This window comes from Oreochromis niloticus, linkage group LG5 (assembly GCF_001858045.2).
Source record: "Oreochromis niloticus isolate F11D_XX linkage group LG5, O_niloticus_UMD_NMBU, whole genome shotgun sequence".
NCBI classification, from domain to species: domain Eukaryota; kingdom Metazoa; phylum Chordata; class Actinopteri; order Cichliformes; family Cichlidae; genus Oreochromis; species Oreochromis niloticus.
In genome coordinates, this window is record NC_031970.2 from 35,001,704 (window position 1) to 35,026,950 (window position 25,247).

The following is a 25,247-nucleotide window of genomic DNA, read 5'->3' on the forward strand; positions in this document are numbered from 1 at the left end:
TTCAAGTCCCAAGTCACTGGTGTAAAAGTCCAAGTCAAGTCACAAGTCTTACAACTTTTTTTCAAGTCAAGTCTAAAGTCATAAAATTAATGACTCGAGTCTGACTCGAGTCCAAGTCATGTGACTCGAGTCCACACCTCTGCCAAGAAGTGGGAAACTTTGGCTTCATTATTGTACAATGGGCGGAAATGCAGTCAGGTCATTCATCTTTTCTACAGTCATTAGTTTAAATAATCTAGTCTCTAATCCCATGAGTATTACCCAGTAGGCAGTGCAGAGCTTGGTTGAAGATGGCAATAGCAATGGCAATGACAATGGCTTAGGGTAGTGAAATCAGCAGAACAGAACAAAAAAAAAAAAAGTTGCCTTAAGCTGCTTTTTATTGTAAGGTAAAGACCCTATAACATTACAAAGAAAACAGAGAAAAGCCCAACAGTGATATGACATTGGACCATATGAACCCAACAATTGTAACTGCTTTGGCAACAGTGGGAAGGAAAAACTCCCTTTTAACAGGAAGAAACCTTTAGCAGAAGCAGGCTCAAGGAAGGATGGCCAGCTGCCACGACCATTTGGGGGTGGACGGATGAAGACAGGACAAGGACATGCTATGGAAGAGAGACAGAGATTAATAATAACTAATGCAGAGAGGTGTATAAACACATAGTGGGTGAAAAGATGAGGGAAGAAGAAACACTGTGCATCATGGGAATCCCCCAGCAGCCTACACATATTGCAGCACGAATAAGGAGGACTAAGGGTCATCTGATCCAACCCTAACCATATGCTTTATCAAAAAGGAAAGATTGGTAAGTAATTTTGCCAAAACAGTGTCAGACTCTGTAGTTTTTGCTGGCTCACTCCCCAGTCACACCAGGAGTGACATGTTTAACCCTTGTATGGTGTTCGGGTCTGTGAGACCCATGCCATTTAGAGGCCGTTGCCCCTTTAGGCAGTATATACCATCAAAACCTGCAAAATATGGTATAAGGATATGTACATTTGATTAGAACTGATTTTATTTTTTTTATAACATTTTATTGACAAAAAACGAGAAGCACATTAATTCATAAATGCGATCGAACAAAGGTAAAAGGAAAAAATTAACCATGTTTGCTGTTCACATGGCTCGTAATTGGGATAAAGTAAACATCTGTTGAGTAATTTAACATAAAATTGTTTGATAGTCTTAATTGGAAAGCCAAAACTCTAGCGGATCCACCAGACCCATGAACACTGGCTGAGTAACAAAAATACGAACACCATACAAGGGTTAACATGACATGAGCGGTGTCCAGTAAATGATATGGGCTTTATTTAGCTTTATTGGGAAACTTTCTGGGGAAAATCTGGTCTTGTTAGGGGAGACTGCATCCATCGCTCTTTGGATGGAGCAGGTCTCATTTCTAGAAATCTAGCCATTTATTAAATCCTCCAAATGTGACTATTCGGAGTTGGGATTGGGAAGCAGAGTTCCAGTCTTACACTACTCTCCTCAGCTTCTCTCCTCCTGTTATAACCCCATCCCCTTAGAGCAGAGGTGTCAAACTCTTTTTACATGGCAAACCTCATACAGCCCACTTTGATCTTATGCGGACTTGACCATTGAAACTCCCCTTTCTGTTAGTGTAAAGAAGTTCCATATTTAACTGTTTTTCTACATGTTAAAGAAAAAACTGCAGTGTCACAGAAATAAATCTGTCAGCATGACTCTTTGGACTTAAAATGTAAACGATAAATCTTTAAAGTTACAGAAAAAGTTCTGATAGCTCATTGCCCAGACTGTCCAGTTTTTTGAAGTTGTTGTTTTTATGTTTTTTTTTTTTTATTGTAGTTGTAAAAAAAAAATTAGTTACAGAGGTTTTATTAGAGACAGAGCTAAGTGTTTTGTAATTTGGCATAATTTGTTAAAGTTGGTATTTCTTTGGTACTGAATCGGAGAAATGAGACTTTTTGTCAGATGTAATTTGTTTCTTTTGGGGGGGGCAGCAACCGACAACACTGTACACAACAGCAGACTGGTGTGCGATAAGCAAATGAATAAAGCAGAATGTTGAGATTTTTGATGGGAAACTTGTCTTAAAGCACACTGAGAGATAGAGCTGTGCAGGCAGTGCGATTTTATTCTGGTGGAAGCAAACAGCCAAAGTAAGAGGAAATCATTACAATGTTTTTCAAACATGAAGTGCAGTTTTAGTCTTCTTTTGCTGCTTGATCAGTAAATTTTGGTCTGAGAGTGACAAAATCTGCAGTTTTGGAATCTGTGAGATATCTGCTTTCAGGAACGGAGGAATCTGCGCTTTGTGATTACATCTTTCTACGGAATTTTTTACTTTGATCGTTTGCTGTTTTAGCTGTGTTTGGTGGTTGTTGAAATAGTTTTGTGTGCTTTTAGCTCAGATTCTGACATTACTGTGGATACCACATGTCTATATTTAAATAACAGATCTGACGGTAATTGGCGTTGAACTGGCTATTCTCCCTCTCGCCCCTGGTAGTAAGGGCATTGGGGTTCAACAGGTTAATTGTTAATTACTTAACTACTTTGTGTAGAATGAATTGACATAAGGGAGGTTTTTATCAGTAGGCTGTAAAAACTGTAGAATTTATTTACAGTTAAAAGTCCAAAATTTCTCCTTGTGCTTGTTTGTGATGAGCAGCAGTTTAAACAACTTAAGAATTATAATTCAATTCAATTTTATGTATACAGCACAAAATCACAACTACATTTGCCTCAAGATGCTTTATATTGCAAGTTAAAGGTGCTACAATAATACAAAGAAAACAGAGAAAACCCCAACAACCATCTGACCCACTATTAGCAAGCGCTTTGGCGAGAGTAGGAAGGAAAAACGTTTAAGAGAAAGAAACCTCCAGCAGAACCAGGCTCAGGGAGGGTTGGCCATCTCCCGTGACCGGTTGAGGAGTGAAAGGAAGACGAAACAAACACAATGAAAGCAGGTGCCAAAATCGGGAACTTACACATTATGACATAAAATAGTGGTCTAACCAGTCACTTATAGTTACTGGAAAATTTCCTAGAACTTACTGTGTATTGATCAGGCCATCTGCTGGGATCGGTTCTCTCACCCCAACCGGTCGCAGCAGATGGCCCCGCCCCTCCCTGAGCCTGGTTCTGCCGGAGGTTTCTTCCTGTTAAAAGGGAGTTTTTCCTTCCCACTGTCGCCAAAGTGCTTGCTAATAGGGGGTCATATGATTGTTGGGTTTTTCTCTGTATCTATTATTGTACGATCTACTGTGCAATATAAAGCGCCTTGAGGCGACTGTTGTTGTGATTTGGTGCTATATGAATAAAATTGAATTGAAATTGAATCAGTAATGAATCTACCTTTATTATTGATTGACTCTGGTCCAGGTCCAGTTTAGGTTCAGGAGTCATAATAATGTTTAACAGTCTTTCTTTGTTTATATCTGGTTGTGTCTATATTTGTGTTGGTGTGTAGTTGGGGTACCCAGGGCGACTTCACCACCACTCAGCCACTGCCTGCTGTGAAGGTGAAGCTGTTTACCGAGAGCACAGGAGTGTTAGCTCTAGAAGATAAGGAGCTGGGGAGGGTAAGAAATCCTTTTGCTTCATTTTGGTCACTTTGCATTTGTATAACTTGTATACAACATATACATTAATGGTGGGAACACTCCCAGGTTGTTCTCCACCCGACTCCCAACAGTCCTAAGCAGTCTGAACTCCATAAGATGACGGTGTGTAAAGGCTGCCCAGACAGTGACCTCAAGATCAAACTAGCCATTCGCATGGACAAACCACAGAACATGAAGCATTGTGGGTAAGTTACTGTGAGACTAAACATTCTTGTGGCAATATAAAGTTACTTGTATTATCATGGTTCAGTGTAAAACTGTAGCAGCTTTAAAATAGTTACTGTTTTACTGTGTACATTTTAATAAATTCAGCAGACCTTTTCTGGAAAAGCTATTATAGAAGAAATGTGATCTTTCCTTCTAGTCTCTATCAGTATTTTGGATAAAGTGTAAGCTTTTCACAGGGAGATTTTAGAGCAATAAAATACTAAAGAATGAGTATATAGAAATATAAAATACATGGACTAAGTCGGTTCTGAGACAAGATGCTTCCAATTTTGACAATATTGCGCCTATAAAGAAAGCAGTCAAGATTTGTTTAATGTACAAGTTAAAGGCAAAATCCTTTTCAAAATAACTCCAAAGTTTCTTACAATAGTACTGGAGGCAAAGATAGAGTACAGCTGTTATTAAGAGATGTACCCGCCACTTCTGACTGCAAATCACAGGAAACATTGTTTATTGGAGTATTTTTTTCAGTTAGTCATGAGCTACTTCACACAAGGTGGGATTTCTTTCAGCAAATGCTATATTTCCCACCTTTGTCAGGTGTTTACCGCAGCCACCTTTAGTGGCTGCTTGTTTGTGGGTCTCTCTGCCTTCAGTTTTGTCTCCAGTAACTAAAAAGTGCGCTTCATTGGGTTGTGATCAGATGACTAACCGTCCCACTGAATAATATCCAATTTCTTTCAGGATGTTTTTCTAGTGTGCTTTTGCGTTGTCATCCAATGTGCATCACCACGCAATAAGTTTTGCAGCATTTGCCTGAATCTGACCAAAGTATCGTCCTGTACTCTTCAGAATTCTTCCTGCTGTTTCCTGTAATTTCTATATTTTTTAAACTCCTTAAATTAAAGCTGAAAGTCTGCTCTTCTGTTATATCTTTCTTGTTTGATTCCCACAGGCAAAATTACAACATTTGTTCTCAGTGTTCAAATACACTCAGCGTCCTCCTGAAGCTGAGTGTATTAAGAGCCTATTGAATAAGATGCTTTGCTACACATCAAATTACCCAAAAGGATTTAAATAGAAAATGTAAATAGAAAATGTTCTAAGTTTAATAACCTGAGATACACAAATGTATTGTTAATTAATGTACTGATTTATTGTTATATTTTTAAAACATGCCAGAGGTGAGCATTTGGGTCCGTTATGTCACATGCTGAAGTGTAACTTCTCTAATATTGATGGTTATTCCATTATTTCCAAGTCTTTACAATCCAATTTTATTATTATTTTTTAAATAACCACCATATGAATACATAAATAACTGTATTTCTAATCTTAATCAGGTCGTAAAATGTTAATTTTAAATAATCCTTGTAGAGTAAATTTAGAGTGTGATACACTTAATATTTGGGTGAGTAATCGATGAGCCGCTATGGGTGCTTTGTCCAAAAGATAATCCTTTGCTTTTGCTTCCCTCTTGTGGTTACTGGTTATTACTACCACTGAATGTGACTGTTGTTAGGGTTCAAAATGTTGAGAGAGGAATCCATAAATAACCACAGATCCAGGCGTGTACAATTTAGACGGCATTTTAATGAATTACACATGTGTGAGTTCAACAACCCAATCAGTATTGAACTCTCTTTACCATATTCAGACAACGGTTTTATAGGGTTAAGATAGTACAGCCCCCTTTTCTGTTGCTAGGCAGATTTAAACAAAGCATACGTCACTCCAAAACCACAATGACTCTTAACATAGTCTAAAACAGAACATCTTCTTCGGGTCAACGCCAGGTGCTTCCTCTCAGCTGTCTTTGCTGTCGCTTATCTTCTGGGACATCTGGTCCACGTTCTGCACAAAATGTCACTCATGCAGGCACAACTTTGCAGTCATAAACTCTTACCTACTAAATGAGTCTGTGTGTGTGTGCACGTGCGGGGGCGCGTGCATGCTGTGTACTGCGTACGTGTCGTGACCTCTCACTATTTGTGTCTGTATGTGTATGTCACGTCTGTCTGTGCGTGCAGAGTTTGCATCTGCTTTCTGAACCTTAGTTGACCTCAACTTAGGCAACCAGGCTAAGACCATCCTGTGTGTAATGATCTTAACTTCTATGTAAAATGTATAAAACAACTGTTTCAATCTAATCCAACTACTTAAAGCTTAACTCAAAGATAAATGCATAATAAACACCCTACTCTTTGGCTTGCACTCACTCTGCTTTCGGTTTCACTTCTGCCAAAGCATGCCCTGCAGACGTGTTTCCTGTCAGCCTGCAACTCCGCCTGTCACCCACTGAAGACTATGTGTACGAATATAAAAACATTCAAAAGCCTTTAAAATTATAAATTCAACTCCACAGTTTGAAGTGGTTATACTGAACCTGTAATAAAGACTAATATGATACCAATATATTTGAACATCTGAATGCATCTGAATGCAACATCACTCTCAATCATGAAATGATAATGATGATTATAAAAATAGCAGCAAATAATAGCAGGAAAATATTTCTACTCCTCTCACTGTGCAGATCCATACAGGACCTGAAATATCACACACTATTATGACCCCCATTAGAAATAAAAACTTTCAAGCTGAAATGGCTTGAATGTTTCCAAACTAGTTAGCCTTAAACCATTTAAGTTTTTATCCAAAGTGAATTTGTTATTTTGTATTAAGGCTTTAGCCAAAATCATTAATTCACATAAATTGTTTATCTCCTGGAGTCTAATTTAAAAAAATAGCTAAAACTTAAAGACAACAATTTCTCACTACTTAAATTTATCTGTTACTACTGTCTTATCTTGTACTTTAATTATACTATTTTAGTTGCAGTTACTCTATTAAAACCACTCATTCAAATTGTGTCTTTTAGTTTTGTTTAATGTTTCATATACTTTTCATTTTAAAAAAAACATTTCAATGTGGTACAAAAAGTGTGTTAGTAAAAAGACAAACAGGCAATAAACTGATCACACCAATTAGTCCCAGCTGCTCTGCCAGCCTTCTGGCACTGCCCACTGAACCCACAGCTCCTTTGCAGACCATACCTCCACCAAACTGTATAAAGTGCTTTGAGTTCTCTGGCAGAATATATGGAATTTTTCTACTTTTCTGAGTTGTAAAGCGCTCCGTAACAAACAGGCAGTTCACCATTTACTACATTTCTCAATAGTACAACTAAATATAATAAGTAAAACAACAAAAAACTTTCCTGTAGCAGACTGGTGACTGGTTTTGAATGAACAAGCTCTGCTGGGACAGATTTGGGGAGTTAAAGTCAATAGAATGCCATATACACCAGCGCTCCCCAATCTTTTTTGCGCCAAGGACCGTTTTAATGTCAGACAATATTTTCATGGACTGGCCTTTAACCTGTTGCGGATAAATACAACAAAATAAAATGATACGACCAAGAGAATTGTGGTGTGTGGTATTTTGTAAATATAATAACAAACACAAATTTACTGTGTAATTGTGTAACTTTATTAGCAGCGTTCTCCTGAAATGCGCCAACAACATTGAGAGTAACATCCTCCTCTCTGCTTCTTAATGCTCTTTGGTCGCTATGGTAACACGTAAATATTTCTTTCAAAATAAGACACACAACTACAACACGGGAAAAGACCCAGGGAAATCGAGTTAACGATAAAAACCCTAAAAAACATACATTTCACACCCGAGCCTCAACTCTCGCGGCCTGGTACCAAATGACTCGGTCCGTGGCCGGGGGGTTGGAGACCACTGATACACAGGACAGTTGCCCACCCTTTAAAATACAGAATGTAAAGTATAAATATCTGGGACAAGCACAGAAGCAGCCAAGATCAGGCCAGCTTACAGTCTGTCTGGATATTCATTATTTATCTTCTGTATTTATTTGCATTCTGATGTGGAAACAGGTGTCATGGATGCTTTGAAGAAAATCATGTTTATTTTCAGCATTTTGGGGGGCTGATGACTGCCCTGTGTATGCCATTTTATGTGAGTTCTTAACTCCTTGAATATCTGCAATGGGGGTAGTGATAGCAACATTAGCATAACTATCAGACACAATCGCTACTTTTATGGGAAATACAGCAGGTTCAAAAGTACCAGATTTACAGTAAAATCAGTTCTTACATGATGGAAAATAAAAAGCACTTGATCAACATTTTTATGTAATTGTTGAAAATGAGGAATGTTTGCTTTTTCATTAAATCTGCAGAGGTTTTGAGGATTATAGAAGGGATAACAACAATATGGTGACTACAAAGGCATGAGGTTGTCTGTTAAAAACAATCCGTGCCTCCGTGGAGAAGGCTGTCTTTCCCTTATACTGTGGAGACATCTGCCAGTAACCCTTGGTTAAAGCATTATGAAAACATGAGCAGTGCCTAACTGGTCCAAGAACTTGTCAACCCAGGCCATTGAATAAGCATCAAACCTCGTTCACCTGGTGCTACTCCATGCAGAACCATATAGACCTATCTTTCTTTACCACACAAGGTGACATACCTCCTCACCTGTCTGATGGCACCATGTTGTGGTCAATGTCCCCGACTTCCCAAAGGGCCCTTGCCAGTTGGTAAGTAAATTTGAGCTAGATCATGGGGGCGATCATGGGTCAAGAGTTGGCAGTTTGTCTTGTAATTGGAAGGTTGCCGGATCGAGCCCCGGCTCCCACAGTCTCGGTCGTTGTGTCCTTGGGCAAGACACTTCACCCGTTGCCTACTGGTGGTGGTCAGAGGGCCCGATGGCGCCAGTGTCCGGCAGCCTCGCCTCTGTCAGTGCGCCCCAGGGCAGCTGTGGCTACAATGTAGCTTGCCATCACCAGTGTGTGTGAATAGGTGGATGACTGAATGTAGTGTAAAGTGCTTTGGGGCCCTTAGGGACTAAGTAAAGTGCTACACAAATACAGGCCATTTAGAAGAATTGAGCGATACAAGCACTTCATCTCCCAAAATTGTCCGAGCCAAGTCTCTCTTTTGTACAGGCACTGCTGCTGTTTCTGGGCCTGGAAAAGCAGCATGGTAACTAGCACAAAGGTGCTCTTGGAATTGCTGGTTGGTTCATGAGCTGCATTACACACACTATTGGCACACATACCCCTGTATGCCCGGCTAATAGAATTGGGCCATTATTCACTCCAGATTTTTGTTATATCCCTGCCGTGGGGTTGAAGGAATCAGCCTGGAAAATCATTTGCTGGCGGCTTTTTGCCACCAATAACTGGGTGTTTTCCTTTTCTGTGTGACTTTCATGACTCACTTAATAGAGACTGTCTCTAATCAACACAAAATGCAGGTATGTCAGTGCTACATCAGGGTGTACCGTTCAACTATTGATTGTTGAACTATCGATCGCCTGTTCAAAGGACTGAGTGTTGTCACAAGACTGCCCTAGTGTTGGCACTGGTATCTTTACTTGTTGCACCAGGTTCCTCCATAAAGGTTTCCAAATATTTGTGAAGCCCACTTTGTTTTCTAAACACCACCTAACCCACACAGCCTACAACAGTCTAGCTTGCTATTGCAACAACAGGTTTGTTTGCAGTAGAGTTATGTTGGGTTAATTAATTATCATTAACTGAGGATTTTACGATATGAAATAAGTCGCTTTATGGACAATTATAATTTATCAAGCTTAAAATATCAGCTAGCAGTAGTAGTGCATCGCAACAGAAAGAACATTAAAAAGACGAAGTGATAAAATACTTTATCAGAACACCAACACCAAGTCGCAACAGGTGCGTCAACATGAGAAGTTGTAGCTGATCAGTGTTTACCTGGAAGGATGGTGTAGTGGTTAGCACTGTCCCTTCACAGCATGAAGCTTCCTACTTTAATTATTTGCTGGAGCCTTACTGATTCGAGTTCACATGTTAGCCCTGTGCCTCCACATGTTCCCTCCATCTTCCTTTAAAAGACATACATATTAGATTGAATGGTCTTTCTAAACTGGCAATGGATGTGAGGAAAAGTGTCTACATGGATGCATTATAACAACAACAACAACAAAAAAAAAATCAAGTGAGTGAATATTAAGGTAGTCCTTTACCAGTGACACACTTCTTTCAGTACAATCCCCAACCCCAAATACTTAAAAAACAAACAAAAAATAAAATGTTTCTTGCAGCTACGATTCACCTAGAACCAGAAATGTCTTTATTTTCACTAAAATCAGGTATAAGCAGTAAAACCATTACTTCTTAGAGTGGGTCTTGTATAAATGAGCAAATATCTCTGAGGGTGAAGACCAGGTGCAGGTCTCAAATTCTTATTTAACATGTTTCTACTCATATTTATTTATTTTCATATTAAAGATTCAATATGATTGTTTAATCTGCTCCATGGAAATTCATTTGTTTACTTGAGTTATTCTTATTTAGCTTTGTCCAGCTAAATGAGCTAAATTAGAAAATATTGGGGCCACATCATATTTGCATTTTATTTAAGATGAGATTCCCTTTTTGATTTTACAAAAATCCAAGATTTCAATCTTGCATCCTTAATCCTCAGTCCATTTGCTGTTCTCCAGTACGTTTTATGCTGGCTCTGACATGTTTTACAGATCCAATTAACTGGAATATTTTCATTATTTGTGCCATCAGTTATATTTGTTTTCTGTTGTGACAAATATCTGTCATCTTAAGCACTGTAAAGGATGCTGTATCTGGCTGCAGTAAAGACATTTTGACAGGAGAGGTCAGTAGAGGCTCTTGAATAAAGATCTATGTGTCCTTAATACAGATTAAGGCTGGTGCAGGAAATTTTAGCTGTGAATAATGGCATTGAAGAAAGAAGCAAAAAAGATGGTCACACTGAGAAATCTGTGTAAGTCTTTTTTGGAATAATTAGGTGTGTTTTTACCCACAGGTACCTTTGGGCCATTGGCAAAAATGTATGGAAAAGATGGAAGAAAAGATTCTTCGTGCTAGTCCAGGTAAGCACAGCGGGTTCACTGGGTTTATTTGGCTCCGGCAAGATAAGTCAAAGAAGAAATCAAATGAAAAAGAGAACAAGCACAAATAAAAACAACAAAGGTGCCAGTGACTGGGGGCTCATCAGAAATGGTAACCTTAATTCAAGGGACTTGAATAATCCTGTGTATATAGGTCAGTGAAGACTTTCAAGACTGATCTTTGATACAGGGTTTTTTAAGATAAATGAAGTGGAGCATTGTGTAATCTGTTTGTTTGGATATTGGCTTTTAGATGCCGCTCCTTTGTCAGCTCTAATGATAATCAGTCAAATTAATTGAATATATTTAGCTACTCATTCCAAAGAACAAGAAAAAAAAATGCATAAATAATGAATAATAATAAATAAATATTATTTACAAACAATAAATAATAAATAAATAATAGACATTACATATGTATATATGTATATATATGTATATATATATATATATATACATATATATACATGTATATAATTCTGAGCTCAGCAACCTGATGGCACCCAACAGAGGAGCACGAGCAGCCTTCAACATAAGCTTTGCTTTATGACAATAATATTTTCACAGGCCACATGTTGTGTGTGCTACAAGAAAGAGAGATGCAGCCAAGCTGTCTTCCCTCGGCTGTCAGACAATTGATGGAGAGGCCAAGCAGGCTTTTGTCAGGAGGTGGGGGGTGGGTGTATGTTTGAGGGAAAGAGGAGGTAGCGGCCATTTCCTGGTCGCTCTACATTGGGAGGTGGGCAGCAGGCAGGAGGGGTGGGGGCTTTGGGGGAATGCCTGTCTCTTGTGTGTTAGAGAGGATATGTCTCAGAGGTACAAGTTGACAAGCGATTGACAAAGTCGAGTGAACACTATCTGGCCTAACACTCGCAGCTAAAAAAGCCGGAGTGCCGCCAACTTGAAGCCTCTCACTTGCTCCCAGCTAAATAGATAGCAAGTGACAAATATTGGTCAATAGAATGTGCACTGTGTGTGTGTGTGTGTGTGTGTGTGTGTGTGTGTGTGTGTGTGTGTGTGTGTGTATGTAGGAGAGAGAACAGGGGAGCGAGAGCGAGTTCACATTCAATAGAATGTGTGTGTGTGTGTGTGTAAGAGAGAGAGCGAGAGAGACATTTTTGAACATCAAAACATAGACTAGACGATGGAGCTCCAAAATACATCAAACCCTGCTCAGAGACTGTAATGGGCCTACTCCAACTGGAACACCTGGATGACAGATTATAAAGGACTGCACTCAGGTCTAGTTATGGGGCGCAATATAGGGAGAGGAATTAAGCCTCATTGAAGATGACCCATATCACATCTATCTGTCTGCAACTCCAACACAGTCACAGCAGAGGAGTGTATAGTCAGGCAAATGCTGAGCAAACATTCAGAAACTGATATTGTGGCGGGACCAGCTGGCTGGGGCTCTTGACCAAAGTCTTTAACCAGTCAACCGTACCATCCTTTTTAAAATCGTCTGTCCTTATCCCACTATCAAAAAAGTCCACTATAAACAATTCAGTTCAATTTTTGAATTCAGTTTTATTTATACAGCGCCGAATCACAACAACAGTGCAGCAAGCACTTTGGCGAGAGCGGGAAGAAAAAACTCCCTTTTAACAGGAAGGGGCCATCTGCTGCGACCGGTTGGGGTGAGAGAAGGAAGACAGGATAAAGACATGCTGTGCAAGAGAGACAGAGATTAATAACAGATATGATTAAATGCAGAGAGGTCTATTAACACATAGTGAGTGAAGAAGAAACACCCAGTGCATCATGGGAATCCCCCAGCAGTCTACACCTATTGCAGCATAACTAATGGAGGATTTAGGGTCACCTGATCCAGCCCTAACTATATGCTTTATGTGTCTGTCTCCTGAATCCAAACTGGAAGCTGGTTCCACAGAAGAGGGGCCTGAAAACTGAAGGCTCTGCCTCCCATTCTACTTTTAAATACTCTAGGAACAACAAGTAGGCCTGCAGTGTGAGAGCGAAGTGCTCTAATAGGGTGATATGGTACTACAAGGTCATTAAGATAAGATGGGGCCTGATTATTTAAGACCTTGTATGTGAGGAGCAGGATTTTGAATTCTGGATTTAACAGGAAGCCAATGAAGGGAAGCCAAAACAGGAGAAATCTGCTCTCTCTTTCTAGTCCCTGTCAGGACTCTTGCTGCAGCATTTTGGATTAACTGAAGGCTTTTCAGGGAGTTTTTAGGACTTTCTGATAATAATGAATTACAGTAGTCCAGCCTGGAAGTAATAAATGCATGAACTAGTTTTTCAGCATCACTCTGAGACAGGATATTTCTAACTTTAGAGATGTTGCGCAAATGGAAGAAAGCAGTCTTACATATTTGTTTAATATGTGCATTGAAGGACATGTCCTGGTCAAAAATGACTCCAGGTTTCCTCACAGTGTTACTGGAGGCCAAGGTAATGCCATCCAGAGTAAGAATCTGGTTAGATACCATATTTCTAAGATTTTCAGGGCCGAGTACAATAACCTCAGTTTGATCTGAATTAAGAAGCAGAAAGTTAGCGGCCATCCAGGTCTTTATGTCTTTAAGACATTCCTGCAGTTTAACTAATTGGTGTGTGTTACCTGGCTTCATGGATAGACAGAGCTGCGTGTCATCTGCATAGCAGTGAAAATGTATGCTATGTCTTCTAATGATGCTGCCTAAGGGAAGCATGTATAATGTAAACGGAATTGGTCCTAGCACTGAACCCTGTGGAACTCCATAGTCGACCTTAGTGTGTGAAGAGGACTCTCCATTTACATGCACAAATTGGAGTCTATTAGATAGATATGATACAAACCACTGCAGCGCAGTACCTGTAATACTGGCAGACAGGCTATCAGACTGAAGTCTAGTACGGTTGCTGGTGTCTGCCAGCTGTATTCATACAGGCATTCATGTCCAGTCTACACTGAGTTCTCAGGCACCTAGCACTGCGGACAAAGCTCCATGCAGCTGTTTTCACCTTGTTTGAAATGTTATGTTATGATCCATTTTTCCCACACAATACACAGTATGTTTTACTTTGAATACTGTCAAGTATAGGGCTCAATTTGTTTAGATTTTATTAGACTTTTAGATTTAATACACTTGGTGAAAACAGGTCTTTAAATTTGGGGGGACTTTAAAACCCACCCTCCTTCCCACATAGCAGACAGGTCTGGCCTGGATCTGGTGTCAAGCCGGCACTGCTGGCTGACTTCTGGCATAGTAAGTGGTATGTCATCTAAATATGGGCCAGGCCTGGCGTAGATGGCACTGTTTATGTGATGGCATGTCACATCTGGCCTGATTATGGTTTGGTTTATGTGGCCCAGGCTCATAGAAAACAGGTCTTCCCTGGATCTGCCATCAAGCTGGCACTTCTGACTGACTGGTGTCATGGCAGGGTGTATGTCAATCAGATGGCGTAGATGGCACTATTTATGTTCCTATTTTCCTATTTTAGTTAGAAGACCCAAATGCCAGGTTTGTGAGTGTACACTTTATCCAAAACTTAGTGAGGGTTTACTCATGTTTACCACCGGGTGGCTGCTCTACCTCCTGTAGCTCAGGAGGTAGAGCAGGTCCCCTACTGACCGGAAAGTTAGCGGTTCAATCCCTGGCTTTTTCAGTCTGCATGTCAAGAGTGTGTATGTAGTTAGGAAGCACTCAGTTTAGAGAAAGTGTGTGATTGGGCGAATGTGGCATGTTGTATAGAGCACTTTGTGTAACCCGGGGGAGTAGAAAAGTGCTATATTAGAATCAGTCCATTCACTGTCTGAAAAGTTTCGTTATGTTGCTTTTGCACATGATGTTACTACATGGCTTGATTAAGGTAAACATTTGGCTGACATCTGGGGCCAGAGCTGAGACTGTTCTGGGCCAGCACAGGGCCAGCAGTGTGTCTGCAACTGCCCTTGTGCTGGCCCATGTGTAGGCCACCTCTGGCAAACCTTATCTGGGCCACCAAAGGGCCGTCATTCTTTGCGGTATGTGGGCAATATGTAAGCACATTGTTTGGTATGGCCCAGATCTAGCCCAATTTTGCTATGTGGGTAAGTGACAACCCCCACTAGGGTTTAAATTCCTGAGACTCACTACCATGGTTTTAGAACTGAAGAAGCTTCTCAGATGAGAAGTGAAACATCTTCGAGCTCACTGTTGTCTACTGCACACAAAGCTGATGTAGCATGTTAAATTGCATAACTATATACATAGCTTATTGCAGCTTATTTAGATTTTAGGAGAATAGTTTATCTGCCTCTCAACTTTCCTGCCAACCACCAAACCCAGACTTGGACAATGGACTGACAGACAGAGATCCATGATTTTTCATTCCAGAGTACAAGTCTCCACTTCTCTAGTGTTCAGTGGCGGTGTGCTTTACACTGCATCAAACGCTTTGGATGCAGTTGCTCGGCCATAGAAATATAGTCCATGAGGTTCATCTAAACCAGCGGTCCCCAACCCCCGGGTTGAGGCTCGGGTGTGAAATGTATGTTTTTTAGGGTTTTTATCGTTAACTCGGTTTCCCTGGGTCTTTCCCATGTTGTAGTTGTGTCTTATTTTGAAAGAAATATTTACACATTACCATAGTGACCAGAGAGCATTAAGGGGCAGAGAGGCGGATGTTACTCTCAGTGTTGTTGGCGCATTTCAGGAGGACGTTGCTAATAAAGTTACACAATTACTCAGTGAATTTATTATTATATTTACAAAATACCACAGTTGTTCTCTTGGTCGTATCATTTTATTTTGTTGCATTTATCTGCCACACCTTAAAGGCCGGTCCATTAAAATATTGATTGACATTAAAACGGTCCTTGGTGCAAAAAAGATTGGGGACCGCTGGTGTAAACGAACCTTTCATTCAAAGCTTCAAGACCTTTAAAACAAAATTTCTTGTCTTTTTTGCCACAAAGGAAAATCTGGATAATTTCTGCTGAGAGTCGGTGATATCTTTCTCCATGGCATCACATTCAAGTCTGTAAAATTATAGAGTTTAGAAGATTCTTATAGAGCACAAAAAGGCCAGTCTATAAAGCATAGAGACAGGGATGATAAGAAGGCAGACAGGGAGCTAGATCTTTACTAAAAAAGAATACTAACCTACACAGCTGGGACAGAAGACATATATAGAAGCTGAGTGTTCTGTGCAGTAATGCCTTCAATTTGCTTGACACTTTATACAACATCCCCATTCACCCATTCAGAAACAGTCTCACTGATGGATACATCAAAGATCAGTTGGGGGTTAGTATCTTGTCCAAGGATATTTGACTTGTAAACTGGATATAACCACCTACCATCTGATTGTCTTGATGCATTCTCAATCATCCAGGTAAGTAAATCTCAAAAGGTTGATTCTGTTCATCTGGACGTAGCATTTTCAGTGTGTGTGTGTGCCCTTATCATTTTACCTTACTAAAGACTTTTAAAAACACCTGTTATATGAGCCATTTCTAGCTCATGGAGAGTTTTTAACCTTATATATATGACTCTCACCAGGTCTCCTAGAGTAAATGCCAATCTCTTCGAATCTCTTGATTCTGTGCAACCCATCTGGCAATGGGAAGTTGCCATAACACCAACCCTAACCAAATACAAAACTAGCAAAATGACACTCGGAAAAGATGAGGAGGGAAAAACCCACCAGTGGCCTCCAGCTGTAAAACCATTCCATTTTGTGGTTTAATTGTGGCTCCTCTAGTGCACCTGTTCTAAAATTCAATTACACCAAAAGAGCTGAAAGTGCTACTGACCAAATCAGCGTCACAGCAGTTTAATTCACTGTATACAAAGTGTTGTTTAATTTTTTTTAGTGGTGTATATATCCTATCAACCTATCACAGAGAGGGAGAGAGTGAGAGAGCATTTCGAGATGGAAAAGAAGGGTGGTGTCTTGTCTGTACTTTAGATTCTGATTAGTTGTTGTGGTGTCCTGGAGGCCAAGGAGCTGCTGGAGCTGCTGTTCCTTCCATTCTTTATTTGGCCTCAGGTCTCATCAGTGCTCATCTGTAGTGGGCATTTGTCATTTGTCTCTCACACACGCATGCACACACACACACACACACACACACACACACACACACAGAATGAAGCTTCAGATAGAGTCAGAGATGCCACTTGCACCAGTAGGAGTGGTAACAACGGTCTATTGGCCAGGCATGGTGATTTGTGACGACAAGCTGGTATGACTGGCAGCTACAGTAACAGCAAGCCAGCTACAGCAAGCAACAGGGTGTCACTACAGTTCATGTTTGCAGCACAGGAAAAAATGACAAAACCACAGCCACTACCTTTAACCAGACGGATACACTGATTTATGGGTTAGCACTGGCCTTTTATTGACTGGAGAGCGTAAAGCACTATTACCATTACACTGTCCAGTCGGTGTCATATTACACTGCACAGCACAAATGTGTGAGGTTAAACAAAACAACATATATATATATATATATACATATATATGTGTCCTGCAGGTTTTAGATGTTTCCTTCAACCAACAAAACTGATTTAAATGTCTAAATGACCTCCTCAACATGTCTGGAAGTTCTCCAGAGGCCTGGTAATGAACTAATCATGTGATTCAGGTGTGTTGACCCAGGGTAAGATCTAAAACCTGCAGGACACCGACCCTCGAGGCCTGGAGTTGCCCACCACTGCTGCAAATGAATGTGCCTTCACATTGCTCCCCCTGGTGGAGCCGCAAGACATTACCGTTAGTTTTTCTAAATACAACAACAACAAACTTTATTTATATAGCCAGTGGTGTACCAAAGTGCTTAACATGCAAGAGGGTAAGATGAAGTAACAGGGAAGGATGAGGGCTATGGCAAGGTACCAAAACGTGCTAGCAGGTTGAATGGCATTAGAAACACACGAAGGCAAAAGAATTGCATATAAAAGCATAAAAGAAAGCTAAGTGTAGAGGATAAAACAGTCAAAAAAATTAAAAATGAATTAAAAGTAATTAAGAATAAGCCGAAGATAAGAATAAGCGTTAAGCTAACTATCAAGCAAGCATTAACTGGTAGAAAAGGCGAGGCTAAATAAGTGGGTTTTTAACCGCGATTTGAAGGAATGGATGGAATCAGACTTGCGTATAGCGATGGGGAGGTTATTCCATAAATCGGGTGCAGCCAAGGCAAACGCACGGTCACCTCTAGTCTTCAGCCGAGATCTCGGCAGTACCAAGAGTGAATGGGAAGATGATCTTAATGCTCTAGTAGGGGTGTATGATCTAAGTAGCTCAATGAGGTAGCTAGGCGCTATATTGTTAATAATTCGGAAGGTAAGCAGCAGGATTTTGAATTGAATGCGGTACTTAACGGGAAGCCAATGCAAATCAGCAAGGACAGGGGTAATAGAGACACGCCGCCCACTACCAGTAAGGAGACGAGCAGCTGCATTCTGAACAATTTGGAGTCTATGGAGGAGAGTAGAGTTAAGACCGAAGTAAAGTGAGTTGCAATAATCCAACCTAGATGTCACAAAGGCGTGGATAAGCTTTCCAAGGTCCCTATGTGGAACATAATGTCTGGCCTTGCTAATAAGACGCAATTTTACTCTTTAGGTGTGTGTGTGTGTATGTGTGTGTGTGTGTGTGTTGGGGGGGGGCTGCTTTTAACCATGTAAAGCACTTTGTGCTACAGTTTGTATGAAAAGTGCTTTATAAATAAAGATTGATTGATTGATTGATTGAATTGATGGAAACAAGATTTAACAACAGAAGACACTTGTTTATCGAACTTAAAAGAGCTATCCAAAAATACACCCAGGTCACTAACAGTGTCTGTGAGGAAACTGTTAAAGGAACCGAGGGCGTCACGGAGTTGGCCACGGGGGACTCTACTGTCAAACACGATAATTTCAGTTTTCCTGTCATTTAGAATAAGAGAGTTACCTGCGAGCCAATTTTTGACCTCACGCATGCACTCGCAAAAGCCGTACAAAGACATAGAGGGATCATCAGTTAGCTCGAAATACATCTGTATGTCGTCGGCATAACAATGATGTGCGATGTTATACTTCTCAAAGATTGCGCCTAAGGGGAGCATATACAGTGAGAAGAGCAGGGGGCCAAGGACGGATCCTTGAGGCTCGCCGCAGGAGACAGGTGCAGCAGAGGAGAAATAAGGGCCAAAATTGATCGAGAAGGACCTATTAGAGAGGTATGACTTAAACCAATCTAGGGCGGCACCTCCAATGCCAACTGTGTGTTCAAGCCTCGCTAATAGGATGTTATGATCTACCATATCAAAGGCCGAGGATAGATCTAGTAGAACCAAGACTGAAGAGCGTCCGGAGTCAGCAATCAGAAGATCATTGAGGACTCTGAGCAAGGCCGTTTCAGTACTGTAACAGGGTTTGTAAGCAGACTGAAATTTATCATAAATGGCATTCGTATCCAAATACGGCTGGAGTTGTGAAAGAACGATCCTCTCCAGTATTTTGGACAGGAATGGAAGCTTAGAGATCGGCCTATAGTTCCCAAGATCGTTATGATCAAGGTTCCTTTTTTGAAGAACGGGCTGGACAACAGTTGTTGTTTTTCTAAATGCTGCTCAGAGGCACTACCACTCGTGGTTGCGCCATCCACGTCACAGGCGGGGGATATCATTACGGCCACCCACCAGCCGGTGGGTAATTGGTCGCGAATCTGTCAAGTGTCCACCATTCACCGGCAGGGATGAGACGGCCATTTTAAGTGGCTGTATCTGGATATACAGAGGGAATAAAATGACCCAAAAGGAAAATTCCAGACCTTCATATCTGCCGTTCTCCACCAACCCCCATTATACGTTATGTGGTAATGTTTCTTCTATGTTGACAGGAGTCTACTGTACATTAATTGATACTTGGATTTGGATTTCCTGTATTCAACTATCAGCATATTATGATAACTGAACATTTCCTCTCATTGTGACTGGTGTAGGTAAGTCAGTACACCTTTGCCATGTGCAGCTACAGAGAGAAGAAGGCTGAGCCTGTAGAACTCCTTCAGCTGGATGGCTACACGGTGGACTATACTGACCCCCAGCCAGGTAACGGCACAAACACACACAGCACAGTGGATGATAACATGCAATGTCCAAGGACTAATTTCACAGTTTGACTTCCAAATTGGCTGACATACCCATAGTCCCAAGGTCATGTTGCCTGATTAGAACCGATTATACAAACTCTGCATGACTGAAAAGTCCAACAGTTTTCACTTAGGTCTGTGGAGCCAAAGATATTGATGGATTTATCCATGGATATGAAAGGAAAATCACTGTTTTATTTGCACATTAAACAAATAGAATTCGCATAATTCCAAGTGTTGCTCCACCTAGCTTCATTCTGAACAGAGGTCAGAGCAACCCGACTAATTGTTGCTTTTGGTATATGCTGGGAAGAGAAGGGGAGAAAACAGAAGTGACACTTTATCCATATCAGTGAAAAAATAATAATAGTAATTAAAATTATGACAATAGTATCTGGGGCATCTGTTATTGTGGTGATTAACAAAATGTCCTGGGTTTTAATCCAGCATCTGTCTGGGACCTTTCCATGTTTACAAATTCTCTCCAGGTACTCCCCCTACAGTCCAAAGACATGCAGTTAGTGGGGTTAGGTTAATTGGGCTACTTGTAAATATTTGTAATGTTCTTATAATGTTAACTGGTTTTCACAATGTTCTTCCTTTGTTTATTTTTCAGGTCTAGATGGTGGCAGAACATTTTTCAATGCAGTAAAAGAGGGTGACACTGTGATCTTTGCCAGTGATGATGAGCAAGACCGTATCCTATGGGTGCAGGCAATGTACCGGGCCACTGGTCAGTCCCACAAGCCCGTCCCTCCGACCCAGGTCCAGAAACTCAATGCAAGGGGAGGCACAACGCCACAGCTCGATGCACCTATATCTCAGTTCTGTAAGTTTTCAGCTCTAATATTTGCGTTTGCCTTTGAGTTTTTAACAAATTCTTGGTCGAAAACAGGATTTCACTGTCCACAATCTTTGTCTTACGTTTTGCTTTTCTGGCACTGATACTGGCTCTGTCAAATTTCTTTTTTCGATCATTCAAATTCAAAGTATTCATGTGTGTAAAAATAATGACTATTAACAGATAGCAAAGAGAGAGAGAGAGAGAGAGAGAGAGAAAGAAAAATGAGAAACAGATTTTATTTTGTGGGGTTTTTTGGTCTTAGCTGCATCATGTCTCGTTCTGTCTTTGTCCTCACAACATTATGTTTTCTAAACAACAAAATTAGCTTTAGTCCTTCTGGCCAAATTCTGGTACTGTTTAGCTGCATGTTGCTTGGCTCTTTGTAAAAGTGTTGGTGGCTTTGCTGTGTGTCTTTATGTTTCTCTGTTCCTTTTCCCTTCTCTTCTTTTCCTTTTAAACCCTGACCCTACTTGTAGCTGGATTAATGGTAAGTGCTTTTTCCCTTTTCTGTCTCCTTCTCTTTTTTGTTGCTGATCACTCTTGCTGCTTTTAGAATGCAGTCTTCTTATCACATTTCTGCAGGCTGAAATCAGATGATTTGCCTCTACTTTTGTGTTCACATTTATTATCTGTGAGGCAGTGGATGGATCAGGCTGCAAGAATGTTGCACAACAGACCAGGTTTTGTATGTTTTTTATTGTTTGGTTTTAATGGAGGTAAAAGCGTGTTTACTTCTTAACAAGAATTGTGTTAGAGCTGACTGTGACAGAAAGATAGCGCCTTTGCTCGGCTTGACTTCTACCTGCCTACATTGTATTGTATTTGGATGATCTGATATCGTCGTGTTGGTGTTGTTCCCAGATCATCATGAAAATGTTGCTCAAGGTTCAACATTGCAAGTGACCAATCACATTGTTATTCTTTTGCATGCCAACCCATTCGTGCATTTATGAAATTCCAATGTTGCAAGGACAATATCAATTCTGCTTACCGTTTATTAAAGGGTTAGGGTTAGGGTTAGGATTAGGGTCAGGGTCCGTTGATCGGTGGACAGAGGCGGTTTCTCGCAGCTTAAGTACAGTTTTTTGTTTTACGGCGGTTTTCCCCGAATTCGCAAAAGTATGACGTCACAACATTCTGATTGGTCACTTGCAATGTTGGTCCTGGAACAACATTTAGTATGATGATCTGGGAACAACACCAACACGACGATATCAGATCGTGCATTGTATTTTATGCTTTTATATCAGCCCTGAGGTTTAATATATGGAGCTATGCTGCTGTGATTTACGACCGTTCTTCCTTGCTCCACATCAAAGAGTCTATGGAACGTCTTTATGATTACTGGAACAGTTATAGAAAAACTTTCCCCCCACCATTTGTGCACTCTTCCACCTCACCGGATTACTTCTTGCTACCTGCGAAACGTGCCCTAAGCAATTCCAAGAAGAAATCGAGGAAAAGAGGCTGTAGGGCCGGCATCCAGGTACACATCAGACGAGCCTACAGATCGGAGATTTCCCGACTCGTCTGGAGGCGTCCCCGGTTTCTGCTGCCAGTTACCCTTCCGGATTTGGTTGGAAACACGTACTTGCAGCCACTACAGCGTGGATCCTGCCCATCTGATGCTCTGGATTTTGCCGATTATCTCTCCACTGCTGCGCCCTCACAGCCTGCATTGCACAACCGGTGGTTGGTCCCGCCGGTTCCATGGCGCTGCTGGAGACCTCACGTGCGGACACGGTGTTTGCTGTCAGTTCCACTCCGACAAGCTGATGGGAAACCTGCGCTGCCAGCTTTTAATCGGATTGCGCTCTTGAACGCCCGCTCCATTGCAAACAAATCCTTCTCTCTGAATGAGCTCTTCACAGGGAAAAACCTGGACTTTCTGTTTCTCACTGAAACATGGCAGAGGGATGGCGAGTTTATTCACCTAAATGAACTGCATCCTGCAGGCTGCTCTTACTTGGGCACCCCCCGTTTAGGTCGCCGTGGTGGAGGACTTGCTGTTGTCTTTAAGGACAGTTTCACCTGCAGAGGTATGCAAACTGAAAACTATTCTTCTTTTGAGTCGCAAACAATTAAGGTGGGCTCTACGAAAATCTTTTATTATGTTTTAGTCTTTCTCCTCCTGGCCCTGCTACTGAGTTCTTAAAGGATTTTATGGGCTTCTTATCTTCTATTATCAAGCTGGAGAAAGTTTTAATTCTTGGGGATTTTAACATTCATATTGATGCTGCCTAACTCTGCAGCTGAACTTTTATCTATATCTGAGTCTTTTAACTTTGTCCAACATGTCTCTGGTCCAACCCATTTAAAAGGCCATACCTTGGACCTTGTTTTTTCCTTGGGCCTCAACATTGGCAATGTGTTTGCTGAGGATGTACATTTGAGTGATCATAATTGTATCTTCGTTGAACTCAATTTTAGCTCTAAACAAACACCTGTGAATTTAAAAACTCATAGACGCACAATAACTGAGACTACTGCTGAGAGGTTCTCCGTCATGTTTGACAGTTCTCTACTTTTTACCGGAAACGATGTAAATGCTCTTATTCAGTCTTTTAATAGGGAATGCACATCCATCTTGGATCAAGTGGCACCTATTAAAACAAGCTCAGCTTTACAAAAGAAGACATGCTGTTGGATAAATGAGTCTATCTTAAACTTAAGGAGAATATGCCGCAAAACAGAATGACTATGGAAGAAAACCAAACTTGACGTACACAAGCTCCATCTTCGAAATCTCATGCTCTCCTTAAATGACACGGTGAAAACTGTTAGATCAGAATATTTTTCTAGACTCATAACAAAAAACAAGAGAAATCCCAAGTTTCTTTTTGACAAAATTAGTGCTATTGTCTCCCCAGATGTGGTACCTTTAGATGGACACTCTAAAGTAGATAGTAATAAACTCCTCCGATTCTTTGTTGATAAGATTAAAGACATCAATGCTAAAATCTCCCCAAAGCTTTCTTGTTCTCCGAGTCAGTCCCTCCCTTTGCACTCCTGGTCGACTTTTACAACTGTAACATATGATGAAATAGCATCCCTGGTGGACAAAATGAAGCCATCCTCAAGCCCCTCAGACATTATCCCCACTAAGCTTTTTATTAATGCCTTTGACACCATTGGTCCTTGGGTTGTGAACCTTTTTAATGTTTCTCTTCAGACTGGGGTGTTCCCCAGCTTTTTTAAACATGCCATTGTGAAACCAAGGCTCAAAAAACCCAACCTGGACCCAACACTACTTCAAAACTTAAGACCTATCTCCAAACTCCCATTTATGTCAAAACTCCTTGAGAAGGCAGTAGCTGTCCACCTTACGGCATACTTGGAGAAATATAACATCCATGACCGTTTTCAATCTGGGTTCCGTAAATTGCATTCCACTGAGACAGCACTACTGAAAGTTACCAATGATATTATGATGTCAGCAGAGTCCGGAGAATACACAGTCCTAGTCTTGTTAGACCTTACCTCAGCCTTTGATACAGTCAACCATACCATCCTGATAAACAGACTGAGAGACCTGGTTGGGATGTCTGGCTCTGTTCTAGACTGGTTTTCATCTTATATATCTGAAAGGAGTTTTAGTGTGTCTGCAAACCAGATCATGTCGGAATCTACAGAGTTGTTGTGTGGAGTTCCTCAGGGCTCTGTTCTGGGACCTATTCTGTTTTTAATATACATCCTTCCTTTAAGCCAGATAATACAGCAGTTTCCTGAAGTATCTTATCATCTTTTTGCTGACGATATTCAGCTATATTATTCTTTTAAGCCTGCTGAAGCTCATAAGCTCTCCAATCTGATTGACTGTTTAACCAACATTAAACAATGGTTGAACAATAATTGCTTACAGCTAAACCCGGCCAAAACAGAGACTTTGATTATTGCACCAGGCAGTGCAATACCTGATATTAAACGGCGACTGGGTGACTTAGGTTCCTCACAGAAACATAACCTTAGAAACCTGGGTGTTATTTTTGATGAAGCTTTTTCTTTGGAGGGACATTTAAATCAGACAGTAAGAACCTGCTTTTTTCACTTGAGGAACATTTCTAAACTTAGATCCATCGTGTCAACAAGTGAACTCGATATGATAATACATGCTTTTATCTCTACAAGACTTGACTACTGTAACAGCCTGTTTACTTGTCTAAACAAGAAAGGGCTAGCTCGTCTACAGGTTGTTCAAAACTCTGCAGTCAGGCTACTGACCCGCTCGAACAAGGGTGCTCATATGACCCCTGTTTTAAAGTTGCTGCACTGGCTACCAATCAGATTCAGGTTCCATTTTAAAATTCTAGTTTTAACTTTTAGAGCATTACAGAGACAGCCCCCCCCCCCCCCCCCACATTGCTGATTTGATTCGTACACATACCTCCACTCGTAACCTGAGGTCATCAAACCAAAACCTTTTATTGATCCCCCACACTCGTTTTAAAACCCGAGGGGACCGATCCTTCCAAGCTGTTGCACCCAGACTGTGGAATGCCCTTCCCCTATTTCTACGGGGTTTGGACTCAGTGGAGACCTTCAAAAAGCAGCTAAAGACACTCTTATTTCAAAAAGCTTTTAATTAGAC

The 25,247-nt window shown here is 40.8% G+C and overlaps 1 protein-coding gene across 5 annotated transcripts in view; it reads left to right on the forward strand.

Moving 5' to 3' along the window:
* Positions 1–25,247, forward strand: part of LOC100708976 (calcium-dependent secretion activator 1) — a 331,413-nt gene that overhangs the window by 158,643 nt on the left and 147,523 nt on the right. For all 5 annotated transcript variants that reach the window (XM_019358540.2, XM_019358541.2, XM_005452187.4 and 2 more), the window contains 5 exons: positions 3,465–3,576; positions 3,664–3,803; positions 10,650–10,716; positions 19,666–19,774; positions 20,432–20,644. In XM_019358540.2, coding sequence (XP_019214085.1) covers positions 3,465–3,576; positions 3,664–3,803; positions 10,650–10,716; positions 19,666–19,774; positions 20,432–20,644 — 641 coding nt within the window. The remainder of the gene's footprint in view (positions 1–3,464; positions 3,577–3,663; positions 3,804–10,649; positions 10,717–19,665; positions 19,775–20,431; positions 20,645–25,247) is intronic.